Raw genomic sequence first — 15,733 nt, 5'->3', positions numbered from 1 at the left:
GTCAATCCATCTGACAGTTATTTAGGAGAAGTCATTAGGATACATCCTGTGGGCACCATCCATACAATGTTTTTTGAGATATTTCAGTCTGGATCAAAGTGATGGACCAACTGACCAACCAACCGACTGCCCACCCATAGAGCCAGCATGGCACAAAAACTACTTGTTAGAAACAACTACTCTGTTCAAAGATACAATCAAAAATGATTAATATGACCACTTCCTGATCCACCACAGGTATGGTTAAGGTTTGGTTTGGTTTAGGAACAAAAGCAACTCATTTGCTAAGGTTGGGGAACCCTCGTCATCAAAACAAAGACACATATGAGCATGTTCTAACATCCCTAACAACAGTGCGTCATCAATTGTCAGTGCTATGAGAAACCATTAAGCTATTAGAGAACCTTTATTATTGAAGTTACAACTGCTATCATTAAGAAGGATAAAAGAAACCAATGTTAACCGTCTTTAACTTTGTTGACCTATCCATCCACCTTGAACTCCCCCCTACAAGGTTGTGTGGCTGAATAACAACATTATGCTACTTCTGCCTTAGTTGCTTAAACTACAGTCTTGTGTGGTTTCCACTAAGCACACACATATACAGTAGTATATGCAGATTGTAAAGCCCCCTGAGGCAAACAGTGATACTGGGCTATATGAATAAAAAATGACTAGCATATTTACCCTTGCTTTTTACAATCGATTTCAATACAACCATACACACATGCAATTTGAAATAAGTAACATTTGTTAATGCCACTTGCTTAAGCCAATACACATCAATGCTCCAGATTTTCTGAAAAGGCCAGGTACCACACATATTTGTACCACTAATAATTGAATGTGCTGTGTAAGATACCAACTGCTGAGAAGAGAGACCCTTTCAAGCCAACAAGAGGGAAACAAGCCAAGAGTTGGATTAAACCTGGATTAAAACTGTCCTGTCTTTATATAAAGTCTTTGGTGCCTTTCAAAACCTGAGTAAGCCAATTTTTAACATGGAAGCATTAAGCAAACTTAATTATCTAAATTCAATCTTTAGAAAAGAAATTGGAAAAAAGAAAATAGTTAAGAAAGAATAGATTGGGTGGGTGGAGTGAAGTTTCGCGACACTGACATCGGACATCGCCGGCCCTTTTACAGAAGACGACAAAGCAAGAAGACACCCCAAAGATCACAGCTTTTTATTATTCTATTACTATATTATTTCTATTACCCTCACATGACTCTTCTTCCCTTCTGTTGAATTCTTGACTTATGCTGACTCACTAAACTGCGATCCGCCTCGTCCCAGGCGAGCGGGCCGCTGGCCCGTTCACCCAGAGACCTGCTCTTGGCCCTGCCTTGCCCTATGAGAGCGGGCCCAAAAGACGCCCAATCTCAACTGTACCCTGAACCGCACTGAACGTGCTGAAGTCCAGCCACCTTTGAAAATAAGAACTTTCTGAAAGAAGTCTACTCAACACAACAGTTAGAATGGAAGAAACTCCTGCACACCCAACCAAGTGGGGGTGTCTGAAGAGGTTATCATCTAGCTGCCTGCTGACAGAGGGTCCGGTTCAAGTCGAACAGCCACGTGTGAACAAGTGCACAGCCTGATCGAGCTCCAGAAAGCTGTCCCACAGAGAAACGACATGCATCTCCCTCCTCCCTTCCAGTGCAGCAACTTTACTGACCATCTGAACCACCAGGTGAAACTTTACTTTTCCTGTGATAGTGGGGTTTATGTAGGGAGTAAGATCTCCCTTCACTACAATCATAATAAAGAATCGTAAAATATTTACCTCTGCTTCCCAGTAACCTCTCAGCTGCTGAACGGTGCATTAAGGTGATTTCACTGGTCAATTTTAACGTTATACACTTAGTGTTTCCTGTGTTTACCCAAATTGAATACATCTTGCCAAAATAATAATTCACTGCGTCATCCGGTATAAAATGCTCCTCATTTCATGCATTAATTGTCTTTTGTTGTATTCATGATTTAATGATTAATTGTTCATCGCTGTATTCATTCTATTGATTCATGGTTGCATTTATTCATTTACTGGTATGTCTAGAAGTTATAGTTGTGTGTTTAATAAATATTTAATTTCTAAAGAACCTGATCATGTAGTTTGTATGTATGAAGTATTACGGCCACCGTACACGAGTCAAGGACTCCGTAGCAACCTTTTAGACTGTGACTGAATTAATCAATTTGCTATAATTTTCCCTTTTTAGGGTGGTGCCCCTTATTAAAATATAAATACTAATTGTTTCTGATAGCCAAAGTTGAGGGTCATCCCTCCACTTCGTTTTGTACTAATTTGTATTTCTGCCATACATTTAATGTTGCCTTAAATATGAAACCTAATATTGCTACACCACAATCAAACTAATTGGATCGAGGCAAAAGGCCTGGCACAGCATATACAAAATCATTGTCTGCTTTTGTCTCAATCTAAGAGTAAAGATTTAATTTGACAAAATGTCTTGAGTTGTAAACAACAAACACCTGGCAGGTGAACAGTAAAATAACACTTTATGTGGTACAATAATCTGAATTAGCTCATTACTTTAGAGAAGGGAGAGCTTGTTTCTTATTCAGTGTACTTCAACTGTATTGTAGCAAACTTAATAGAAAATATTATATTATAAAACAGTTCCAGTAAACAGTAAAAAAGTTCCAATTGACATTTTGATTAAAAATTAAGCATTGCGATCATGCAAAAAGAGCACTGTAAGCATGTCAAAAGTCAACAAAGACAACTGCCATTTCATTTTCATTAGAGACCAGCTAAAATCAGAACAATATGCAATTGTATGTCGTAGTTTAGGTTTCACATTATCTGCCAATTAGAAAATAAAAATCAAAAGTTAATTTCACATTAAACACGTATGAGGTACAAGCAGACCATGATGACATCACATGCACAGAGATGCCTGAAAGAGACAGTGTAATGAAGTTTCTTGTGCTTACCAGAGCTTGGGTTGAGGCTTGGTCAATAGTTGCTACAGATAGTGAGGTACTGGACTCTATGTCATCTAAAGCAAACTCTATGTTTTCCTAGAGGCAGGAGGGGAGATAAGCTTAGGTTAGTAACCTACAGGAGATTTTCCAGCAGAAAATGAGATCATCAATAAATCACAAACATTGTAGCTATTAAGTTCTTCGGACTGTAGATTGGGTTGTGTGAGTGTACATTTGTTTGTAATTAGTGCAATGTTTCTAATCGTTCTAGAGCACTATAATTAAGTTAATTTGTCTTTGAATAAAATGAGGCATCCGCATCTAAAATCTGACTAACCTGACTAACCAAAACTAGATGCCACTAAAGGAGAGCAAGTAAATAAAAAGAAAATATATAATTTTGTTGTAATTTGAACAAACGATTTCAAAAGGTATATTTGACTATATTTAAAAATATGTTCTGACTCCTCAAAGAATCTTAGGATAGAAAAAAAGCTAATATGCTAAATGTACGTTCTGTCCATGCCATTGCTTAGTGTCAAGCTCTGTTGGCCCAGCAGCACCTCCTTGTATCTCTCCAGCTCCTGGACGAAGGTGCGTTCATGGAACAGGGTCTGCAGCCTCTCTTGGGTGTAGTTGTGGCAGAGCTCCTCAAATGTGGCTCCCCGCTGCTGCTGAGCCCGCTGAGGGTTCTGGAAACCCGGAGTGTCCACGATCAGCAGGGAGCACAGAGAGTGCTGACTGGACTTCAGAGCCCTGAATGACACAAACATATCATGAAGGTTTAATGATGAAGCTTTGACAATAGGCAGCTGCAGACTGCTGCACATAGCTTGTTTTGTCATTTTGTTTACAATGACAGAAAACAAAGAAAATCATTTTCAGCTTTGACATATGATTCTAAATATTTTACAGAAAATCCATATACAACAGGTGGACATGACAAAAGAAACACCCGCAGACAGAGTTTGTGTGCATGGTACGAGCTTATAAATAAACTGGCCTCTTATGACAGAATAATTCATAAAAATAGCATTTATACAAAGAAAGGGCAGACGTTTGCTGACCATATCATGGTTCTATAAATGTATTTTTTTATTTTATATTATTTTGTGTTTGTTGCTTTCATTATTTGGTTGGTTTTTATGTGTGTGCTCCACTTGTATTGTGGTACTGACTGCTTTGTCAGTATTTATTAATAAGAATGTCTGTATACATTCATATAGCGTGTGTAAACTGTAAATATCAATATGGATATGCATGGTTAGTGATGCTTAATTTAATTAATTTAATAATATAAAGAACCAGAAACACCTGTAATGTTCCTTTGTGAATTGTACTAAAGCAAGTATTAATTTAATTACATTGAATCAATGTTCAGCTAGTAGTTAATTATTATATGTATCCTATATGTCCTGTCGATACTGTATGTATTGTATTGAGGAAATGTTGTACAACCATAGAATTACTTTTTACAGTCACAAGTCTACAAACATAAATGTGCAACTTTCATAATTAGGACCAACATCTTTGAACACCATGTGTGTAGGGTAGTATACTGAGACAAAGGAACATGAAAAATCTGTACAATATAAAATTAACTGCAGACAAGTGAAACGGCTCATTGATTTCACAGCCAAGGTATGAGTTACACTGCTGCTCAAAAGTTTGGAAGTTTGGCTCAAAACGATCCTAACATTCAGCACTACCTATTTGTGTGGCTTCTCTACTTTGGTCCAGCTCAAGTCAAAGCAGAGGAACAGGTTGGAAGCTGGGCATGATCTGAGAGTAACGTTACACTGAAACTCTTGTAAGGAGTAAAGCACATCTCTGAACTATCTCATTAGCTTCCACAAATGTCTGTTAAGTGAAAAAACCTGTTTTGTAGGCCTTACTTATTTTATGTGCAAACACAGTTATGCAGTTTATTTTATTATTTTCATAAGAATCAGCAGCACGCAGTTGTGATGTTCATACTCAGTCTATTATTAGAGTAATGTGCTCTGAATTCAGGGATGAACATATGCGTAATGATGACACTGTGTATGTGTGTTTACTAGCATTACACAACTGTGTATGCTCATGTGTATACACATTTGTGAGTGTCCTTATGTAATGCGAATCTTGGCAGTGCATTTATGTGTCGATGTGTGTCACTCTGATCTCTCCCATCAGATACAGACAGGTATTTGGATCTAACAGCACCCTCCCTGAATGCAGGGATGAAAATATGTGTATATATTATGTTTAAAAAAAAAAGGTCATGGTGACATTGTATATGTGTTTACTAGCCTATTATAAGGTGAGACCAGTTGAGAACCACTGGCCTAGACATTACTAATGTGGCAAATGACAATTAATGAAGGAAAAGGCTGATTTTCAGCAATCATCACTCCTGCGTTTCAATGGCACATTCTGTTAGCTGATCCTAAATTATCTCATTATAAGACTTCATCACATTCATGATTAGAAAACCTTCAATCACCTGCAATCATGGTAGCACAGCTAAGAACCATTTTGCTGTTTAAAGACACAATAAAATTGTCCTTCTTTGAGCTACTTTAGTATCTGAAGCAAAAGCATCCGCAGGTCTCACAATGGCCAGAAAGAGAAGCTTTCTTTAGAAACTCAACAATCAATTGTTGTTTTGAGAAACTGCCAATAAATTAATATCATACAAGGGTGTGCACTACACACTTCATAGAACAGCACAAACTGGCTCTACCCAGGATAGGAAGAGACATGGGAGACCCCAGTGCACAACTGTCCAGGAGGATACATATGTCAGAGTCTCTAGTCTGAGAAACAGGCGCCTAACAGGTCCCTAGCTGGCAGATTTATTGAACAGTACCCGCAAAACACCAATGTCATCATAAACAATTAAGAGACGAGTACATTATGATGGCCTTGATGACTGGAGAAAAGTGGACCGACATGAATCCAAGTTCGAGGTGTTCGTCTCACACAGAAGAACTTTTGTGATAGAAGAAAGCAAGTATGAATCTGCATCCCATGTGAATGTTTGTAGAGAAAGAGACTGTGTCTGAAGCTGTTTCTGGTTAACAGACATATTTTCACAACTACATCCAATATGGTTATGAAAAAGAACTCCCAACAGGATTCAAATAATAGTAACAGAGGTCTAACCTGTTAATGAGGGAGATGACTAGAGTGAAGAGCTCCGAGTAGAGTCCAGATGCCATGGCCTCCAAACACTCCAGAGCTGTTACCTTAGTGCCTGAGGGACATTAGGGGGTTAAGAGAAAATAGACTAGAGTCTGAGCCAACAACAACACGATGAAGAAGGTCAAATCAACTTCAAATCAAATCACTTCTAATCAAAGACCCTCAGACTACAACTTATTGTTCAGGGCCAGTACAGGTGTTTTAGGGGTACATTTTTACTATTTTCAAGCAAAGAATAATATATTGTTTGCTATATATAACTCCTTGAGACAGCATTTTAAACCTGGGACACAAACCTGGAAAACAACCACTTAGGGATGCCTAACAAACATCAATATTTCTTGGGTAATGACTGAAATGTAGTATAGAAAACTGTCAGTTACCAAAAGCTGGCTGTAGTTTTTCTACAGGACATGTCCTGATTTAAATCATAATTTTAGACTACATCTTATCAGGGCAAGGGCTTCCCACATACAAGCAATTCAGTATTTAACAATGGCACAGTAAATAAGATCTCACATTAAACTGCATTTCTCTAAACTGTCCACCATATCAGGGGTAGGGCAACCATGGCTGACCACATCTGATTTTTTTGTGAAAAGCTAGCATATCAGTATGCACAAGATCTTACAGAGGAGATTCAAGACTCTGCAGTTTGGGTTTTTACCTGAGCTGTCACCTTGACCGGCCTCATCCGATCCTCCTCTAGATGAGGTGGAGTGCTGCAGTCCTTTGGCTTGGTGCTTAAAGATAGAAGAGGACAGCTCCTCCAAGGTACAGCCCAGCAGGTAGGCTGCCTTCTGGGCCCATTCATGCCGGGCAAACTGCCTACGCCCAGCTACAAACGAAGTAAAAATACATTATAACACAACTAAAAATATGCAACAAGGACCTGAGGAAGAAAGATAATTAAGATGTCAGATATAGAAAGATGAAGAGGTTGGAGGATGAATGGGGTAGAAAGGATGCTTAAATTGAGATACATCAGAAAACCTCACAGGCCCTCTTATGATTGGTCACTTTCACGATCACCCCCACACAGAGCTCCCTCAACCTTGATTTAACATTAACTGAAAACACACTGTAAAAGTACAAATACAGTATGGTAAATGGTCTTCACTTATGTAGCGCTCTTCAACCTTAACAGTTCCCAAAGCGCTTTACAGACCAGGTCTCATTCACCCATTCACACACCGATGGCGCCCGAGTTGCCATGAAAGGTGCTGGCCTCCATCGGGAGCAACTCTAGAGCAACACTCTACCTCCCGTGCGACAGTGCTAACCAGTGTTCCACCATGCCGCCCATATCAACTTATGGTATCAAACATGGCTAAGTCTTTAACCCAGATAAGGATTTCTTATGGCAGGTCTGTGTATCGTAAAGAGATCTTTCGTCTCTGTTGCTACCAGGAATGGAAAGTATTTTTTTCTGGATATGGGAAACGACTGTGGGAGGTGTGGAAACTGACAGCTAAGGTGTTAAGATTCATACTTTAGGTTGAATTTTTTCCAACAATAGAACATTTAGTTCCTTTTCCATTATGATGCCATCAGATGTATCCATGTATAGAGGAGTTGATACTCACACTGCTGTGGGAAATGACTCCTATTGTATATGGAGATTCCAACTGCATCATTAGAAGAGCATTTCAGTCCATAATAACATGACATATTGTTAAATGTGCCTATAGCCAGTTTAGGCATGCTGCATATTAATGTGAATACACCCCTTGAAATTGGAACTATACAAGACAAAATTTCACTACCACCGACCACATTGCCTGTTCCCCATTAATCTCTTCCCGATCCCAGTTTGTGACTTTTTACAAACTGTATAAGGGTGGGAATCACAGACATACTCACGATACGATCACAATATTTTACCCACGATAACAATAATATTATTATGATTCCTAATCCTCATGCGATACATCAAGATATCTGTGCAAGACCTCTTCTTCCATCCTTATCTTCAATCCATGCCTCCTCTCCTGTCTATCAAGGTAAACGAACACTTAATAAGTATATGACTTAAAGCAACAGTATGTAACTATTTTACCTTAAAATAACACTACCAAATAATTTTGATGGTACACTGACTTGTAATAGAGAGAATGGCGCCTATTTCATTTCCACTCTGTGCAGCGAACACCTGATCTTGCACTATATAACTTGGTATCCTGTGAGAAATTACAGCACACATGGGAGCACAGTATTTTCAGTACGGACATCCTCATCATCATCAACATGTAATCATGTTAATCACACAATCGGGCTTCACAGGTAAAGAAACAACCGTATATGTACGGTATTGAGGAAGTGGATCAGATGATTGATCTCGGAATGTTTTATTCTCTTTTGTGATTTCCTTTAAGATTTTGGACTTAAAGAAAGACGAGGCTCCACCACCTTCTTCTCCACCATCTCTGCCATGCTGTGTGTTAATGAAACTAAAAAAAAAAAAAAAAGACCACGAGAGGAGTAGCAGCAGGCTGGGCAGGAGGGACCACGACAGCCAAAGAGGCCGGTGCGTTTACCGGGGAAACTACGGCTCACAAGCCACTGTATCAGCACTGTTGTTTTACAACCAACTGCAAAAAAAACACACACACAACCAGAGCTACACATAGCCTAACACAGCCTATGCTTGACACAAACTGTTAACTCATAGTCCTTCAGAATTAACGTTTTCCATTACTCAATTCTCTGATAAACAATTCTGGTCTGTTGTGCTGGCTCTCCATATATACACTTATCTCATGTGCATGAATTAATCAAATCGTGGTAACAAATCATACTTTTTTTTCCCTCTATTGCCACTCTAGGGCTCCATATGTTACAGGACTAATTAAAAAAGAAAATTGCCACATATAATTATCTTGAGATGACTTCTTCCTACTACAAAAGCAGTTTATTAGCCTCATGATTTTATTCAACTGTCAGTCTGCTACCACCACCCGCGCATTATCAGTGTTCAGCCCACTGATGGAAGAAGGGCTCTAATTTCCTATCCATTAATTATTCTATGGGCCATAAGTATTTAAACACAGCAAGACTTAGTAGGCTCACTGCATATTAGACACACAGCATTGTAGGCTTGACAATGCCATACATGCTACAATGACTTCGATCACCAGCAGCTCAACTTTTACGTTTTTGTTGAATGGAGGATAGGCTAGTTAATGTAAAAACTAGAGAAAAAAAAAAAGTTTTGTCCTGTTTTCTTCTGCTTTTGATAAGATTATTAGGCCGTGCAGTGGGTGTCATAAATGACAGACGACACCATTCTCTAGCCCTGATTTTACTTACCTTCAAGCTGCCTTTAAATTCTATTCTCACCCAAGCAAAGAGCAAATGCTTGGTGGCTTGACTTGGCCTTATATCTAAACTGTATCAGTGGCTAGCCCCACTGGCTTGATAGGCAGTTTTATCTGAATGCCATGGCCCACTCAGTAGTCCAGCATGGTATTCCGGTACTTTATTCTTTCCCCTCAAAATTCAAGCGCTTCAAGCACCTTGTGCGAACCCTGACTGACGCTAAAAATTAGTGGTCACAGATAAATTGTCTTTTAAATTTTAAATTTTAATGTTAAATATTGCCATGACTTGTGGCACTGTGCTAACCATGTTCTGGTAGTTAGATCTGTAACAGATCATGACTCGTATGATGTCCTGTATGATATGAAATACAGTAAGACATAAGCATTTACACTGCTTTTGGGACTTGCCACTGCATTCAGACAGAGTAGTGATGAGATGCGACTGGCAGAAAAGAGAATGTTGGAATTATGAGATTGCGCGTGCTGGCCACAACAACCCCATGGGCAAGCTGCAACCAAAACACAGTGGAAAAGTTGGACACTATATAAGGACATCTGACACTGCTTATCTACACACATCCTATTCCAGAAAGTAATTCTCATTCTCTTTAACACTAAGCACTTAAAATGTGTGAACCCTATTATAGTATGTCCAATTCTACTTTATCTAGAGCCCCAATGTTACTTAAGGTATCCTTACTTACATAAAATAGATACTGTACTAATTGTAAAATTCTGTGTTGCACTTTGTTGGGTCGCAGAAATGGGGTTCATCTCATAAACCTTTTGACTTCTTGTTGTCACTGATGCTACTGACACTAAGAGCTCTACGGTGCATTTAAAGGGCCACTCCACCAATTTGACATGTCAAAGTCAATTTACTTGAGAACTACAACTCAGCCTATGAAAACAGTTGTTGTGTTATCTGTGGCTCTGGTGGAGTTTTGTCGAGATTGAGAAAATTACTCAAGTAACAGTATAGTCAGTTGACTATCTGGGTTGGGAGTTTTTGGAGGTTGACCAATGCTAGGTACTAAATGCTAGGTCTAGATATCAGCCTGTGTTTTTTTGTTTTTGAGATCAATTTTTGTTTAACTAAAATAAAATCTGTTTCATGCAATTGCCCTGACAGCTCCCTAACAAATGTTTGCAGCCATTAAAAGGCATCATACGTTTGCCACTGTAGACATTTGAAAAAATGTAATAAAAGCTTTATAAAGCTTTTCAGAGCTATGAGTGGAAAGCACATTCAAAACAAACCTAATAACTCAAGTCAGGATATCATCAAGAGACTGATAAGCAGTCTAAATCTAAGTATGTATTTGCATGAATGTCTGTATGAGGAGAAGTACATCTCCATTTGGTCTGGAGGTGATTCAAAGCCTGTGTGTTAGAACAAACCAAGGCAACATGACAGTCTGCACAGCCAGCCAATCAAAGAGCTTAGACACAGAGAATCAACAAGAGCCCCTGCCAAGCAGAAACTTCATGGGGATACACGCAGTAAGCTGGGAAATACAAGTTCTGTACAAGTCAAAACACTAACTAGAGAAGTGAAAATGAACAAGCTTCACTGTGTTTTTGAAAATGTTATAGTGTGAAAGCAGCTCGGGAGTTGAATGTGGCTGAAATGGGGAGGCATCACAGAGAGCAGTTTGGAAGGGACAGCAAAGTTTTGATACCTGTGATTTTAATCTCACAGAACAGAAAAGTGTGATACAGCGAGCGGGGAGAATTGTCATGAGGCAATTGAACACAAAAACACAAGAGAGAAGGAGATGAAGTGAGGAGGGGGAGAAGGAGCAGAAACAATAAAAATGCTAATGACTTAAGGCCTGGAAAGAATGATAAAGGCATTAAGACAGAAAATACAAACAAGAGAGGCTCTGAAATAAAGTTTTTAAAGTGAAAAACAGTCAACAAATTGTGTGTTGTATGTCCATTACCTTCATCTCCATCTGCGTTTGATAGGGAGCAGCATGCAAACATGCAAGTAAAGAGAGGGGGTTAGAGATAACATAGTTCATGGATTCATTAATTCACAGTCACAGGAAAACATAACCATTAGCATTGAACAATACTGAAAACCCACCATCATGCTTTGGAAGAGCAAACTGAGAAGTTAGTCATGTCACTGTTGGAACCACACGCCTCTGTTTTATATCAGTTGATGGTAAATTATGCTCTTTACCAGGAGTCCTTCAGGGGTTTTTCCCCCCAAAAGGCCAATGGACTCAACTGGAAGAATGTCCTCTAAGTACAGTAACAGCCTTTTTTAATTCCCAAGACTGTTGTTTTGGTGATGCAGGGGTGCAAAAACTAAACACCTAATCTCAGATGAGGTGTGTTGACTAGTCGCCTACAGTTTGGGGAGATACAAAACAAGTATTTTTCAACAAACCACGCAAGAAGTCATTGTGTGTGTATATTTGCCTACTACCTTCATCCTTCCCTGCACCCAGTTCTATATTGTGCTCTCATTGGGGAAAAAATAGGGTTTCCTGCAGCGGTGTATAGCAGAGGTGGGCCACCTCAATTTAAATCACCACCTCAGATACATCATAAAAAAGAAATACATTTTTAGAGGACCTTCTGTTGAGATTGATTTGTCAAATTTCCAAAGTCAAAAATGAACTTTGTAATGCCCTTCTACTGTCTTGGGAGCTGTCCTGGCCAACCTCAGCAGTCAGCTGACATGGGAGGGTCGCCAGCTGATTAATCAGAATCAGAATCAGAATCAGAAACTGTTTATTGCCAAGTAACATACATTACAAGGAATTTGCCGTGGTCTGAAGGTGCTATTGTTTTGATAACAAATATGTAGAATATAAAAGGTAAAATAAGAATAAGCTCACCTGGGAAGCTCATGACAGCTGGGACAAATTAAGATGAGGTAAAGACACATCTTGGAACTGTTGAACTAGAGGACCAATAGTAATACTGTGGTGATTTGAGGAGTTTTTTGAGTCAGATCTAAAAAATCTACAGACAAATCGTAGCAAAAGTCATGTAGACTGCCCTAGCCTTAACAAATAGTGTGGATACAGGACAGTATATGGATGTGCTGCTTGACTTAGAGGACCTTTACCGACTACATTTATCTGCTAACTGCAATCCAGTGTTACCATGTTTTGCAAAAGCAAAAAGAATCCTTGAGGGCTGCTTCATACAATGATATTTTAGACAACGTGATTCCAACTTTGTGGCACTTTGAAGGCTCTTTCCATTTTCAACATGACAATGTACATGTACAAAGCCAGGTCCATAAAAAATTGATTTCCCAGTTTGGTGTGGAAGAATTTGATTGAACTGCATGGAGTCCTGACCTCAATCCCATCCAACACCTTTTGGATGAACTGGAATGGTGACTGCGAGCCAGGCCTTCAGTGTTGGACCTCACTAATGCTCTTGTGGCTGAAGTCTCAGAAATCTCAGAGATATTCCATAACATGGAGAAATAAATAAATAGATATCACTAGAGTGAGAGATTTGTTGTTTTTTGTAAAAAATGTCAAGCCTGACACCTAGTGACAGTTGGTAGAAAGTAAACTCCAATCAGATCTTTTTATTTATGTGAAAGGGATTTGCATTTAATTCTGTATGGCAAGTTGAGCAGGGCCGTGTTGTCATCAATGTTAAAGTAATGAGGTAAGGGAAGTGAATACATAGTTGCCAGGACAGAGACACAGCTGGGTAAAATGAATAAAACGAGTGTCAAAATATATGAGAGTACGAATGGAACAGTAGGAACTAACCCCTCCACCAAAATGTAGGTGACTTGAAAACGTGCTGAGTTGTATTTACAATGTAAAAAAACAGAAATTACAAGCTTAACAGTTGCACATTAAGTCAACAAGTCCTTCTTCTCTCCATATAGATTTTTTTCACTGGCCACCAGCTATAAAATTATTTGTGAAGCTTATAATGTCCAGTTGCTTTTGACACAGTGTCAGAGCCGTGACCATGTAACAAAGGTCACCAGCCAGAATCGAACCGGCTGTAACCATTCTGCAACAAAGGTAATCCGATCTCCACTTTTAAAAGATCTTTTTTTAAAGTCTGTCAAACACTAAAAACCCCAGCCCTTCTCAATTCAGATATCTCTAAAATCCTCAGTTGATCTAATGCTCCTCTGCACACTGCAAGTTGCCAACATTCTCCCTCCCTGACATGCTAAATGAATGGTGAAGTGAGCACTAATGCACAATATCTTTGAACTGTTTAATTAAAAGACTTGCAGCAAGAGAGTAAATGGATTTTACAGTGCTTTTGATTTTTCCCTTCCCTGGAAAATACCACACTGGGTCATTTAAGGAAAGGGGATGTGACAGAGTGAGTGACATCACAGTCCTCAAATTATACTGAACATGAACCAATAAAAGAGACCAAAACAGGAGCTAAGGTTTGCCACTGCTTCTGGGTATGTTGTGGAGAAAGACAAAGGAGATAACATGAGTGTATTTTGTTGAATTGATGCATTTCTTTAGTTCATTTTCATTCAATCTATTTATTATTTTATCTACCGTGTTTTAAATACACACTCAAGTGATGAACGGAAATCAGTTTAAGTTATACGTTTTTTGCGAAAGGAATGGGCAAGGTGTTTTTGACATTGTGTCACTGGTCAACAAAACTGTGTCATTTGGGGAGGAGGAGCCGGTCCAGCCTGGCCTTCAGGTCCTCTAATTAGGATTAGGGTAAGAATTAACTTGCTCACCGAAATATTTTTGTGTTCCTTTCTGGGTATGTTTGGCCCCATCTCAATGTGCCCTTTTCTGGTTTGAACTCTCACCCTCTAAAATGTCTCTACACCTCTGCTTTCAGTGCTCCACAGCAGCACTGTAGCATTTACTACCTTGCAAACAGTCAAGGACACGTGCACAATTTTGATGTCTATGTTCTCATCATGTAACGACCAGTACAAGCAATGAGCCAATCTCCCAGTGACGTGATGTACTCAAGATTTGGGAGTTCTTTACCTTTGGTGGCTCCTGCAGCACCCAAGTGGTAAACGGCCCCCAGGATGAGCCATAGGGCCTTCTGCTCTTCACCAGAGATGCCCAGGACTTTCATAGCTGCCTGCAGCTTGGTGAACTGCTGCGAGGCTCGCTGCTTGTCCTCAGGCTGGAGAAGATGAGGTCAGAACAAACTTTACTGATCCCTGAGAAGGTGAAATCTGTCTATCTATCTATTCACAGTATATATCTCTATATACAACGAGATATACAGTGGGGTCCAGAAGTCAGAGACCACTAGTCAAGAGATACTTCTATTTTGCATTTGTTTCGAATGTAATACAATTTTTTTCACCACAAATAACAATAAGATAATATCAGCTTAACAATTTGAGTGAAAAGTTAAATCTTTGAAAAATGTGCAGGAATTTCAGAAAATCTTAGTATTTGGTATGTCCCCCTTTTGCTTTACTGACAGCATGCACTCCAGCTGGCATGGACTCCATAAGTTCGTGCAAAACCTGATGGCCCATGTTATCCCAGACTTTTCCCAATCTCAGACTTTTGGACCCCACTGTGTATGTATATACAGTGTATATATATATATATATATATATATATATATATATTCCTATATGTCTTTAAACTCAAACATCCATATCTGTATCGGCCTGTATAGGTTATAATACAGGGCTCAGCAAAAAAACAAAGAAAATATGAACTGGAACTCTAAGAACAGACACATTACCTCAGTTTAACTATCTACTGTGATTACCTTAGACTGTGGTAGGATCCCAAAAGCACTGTTCTCAGCCAGGTGGTTAAAGTGCAGCTCAGTTCTGGGAGAGAGGAGGAGAGAGGTAAGATGCTGGAATCAGTAAGATCCTCTGTGCCAGTGAAATGCCTCTGGGTGTTGTTGAACATGGTGAGTGAGGTGAAGAGGCATACGGGAAATGGGGGGAGAGAGGGGGGCATGACATGCAACAAAGGTCACTGGCAATGCTGCGGTTATACGGCATATGCTGTAACCATTCAGCTACCAAGGTGCTCCCTTAAACATGCTTTCAATGTCACATGAGTTTCAACAACACTATATTTTGCTTTACTTTATCCCACACACCTGTCATTTGTGACATAAGGTGATATGTCAAAAGCAGAAATCTAATTTTAAAGCTCTTCAGAGTAAACTACTTAGTGTCCATCAAATAGGAAATGATGGGCATCGTTAAAAAATAGCTTGAAATCCTGAAAGCTTGAGTGGTCCTGCGTGAAAAGATAAATGGACATCCAATAAAACTGCTTGCCTTGCTAATCTACAC

General features: G+C 39.3%; 1 protein-coding gene across 1 annotated transcript in view; it reads right to left on the bottom strand.

Moving 5' to 3' along the window:
* The window catches only part of LOC139284844 (unconventional myosin-XVIIIa-like), a 156,053-nt gene that overhangs the window by 86,764 nt on the left and 53,556 nt on the right, over positions 1–15,733 (bottom strand). Inside the window, exons 9-15 of the mRNA XM_070905181.1 lie at positions 15,190–15,253; positions 14,439–14,583; positions 11,406–11,417; positions 6,807–6,977; positions 6,101–6,191; positions 3,517–3,709; positions 2,963–3,049 (exon numbers count right to left, since the gene is read on the bottom strand). Coding sequence (XP_070761282.1) covers positions 2,963–3,049; positions 3,517–3,709; positions 6,101–6,191; positions 6,807–6,977; positions 11,406–11,417; positions 14,439–14,583; positions 15,190–15,253 — 763 coding nt within the window. The remainder of the gene's footprint in view (positions 1–2,962; positions 3,050–3,516; positions 3,710–6,100; positions 6,192–6,806; positions 6,978–11,405; positions 11,418–14,438; positions 14,584–15,189; positions 15,254–15,733) is intronic.

This window comes from Enoplosus armatus, chromosome 5 (assembly GCF_043641665.1).
Source record: "Enoplosus armatus isolate fEnoArm2 chromosome 5, fEnoArm2.hap1, whole genome shotgun sequence".
In the NCBI taxonomy this organism is placed as follows: domain Eukaryota; kingdom Metazoa; phylum Chordata; class Actinopteri; order Centrarchiformes; family Enoplosidae; genus Enoplosus; species Enoplosus armatus.
This window is presented reverse-complemented; position numbering and strand designations above follow the sequence as displayed.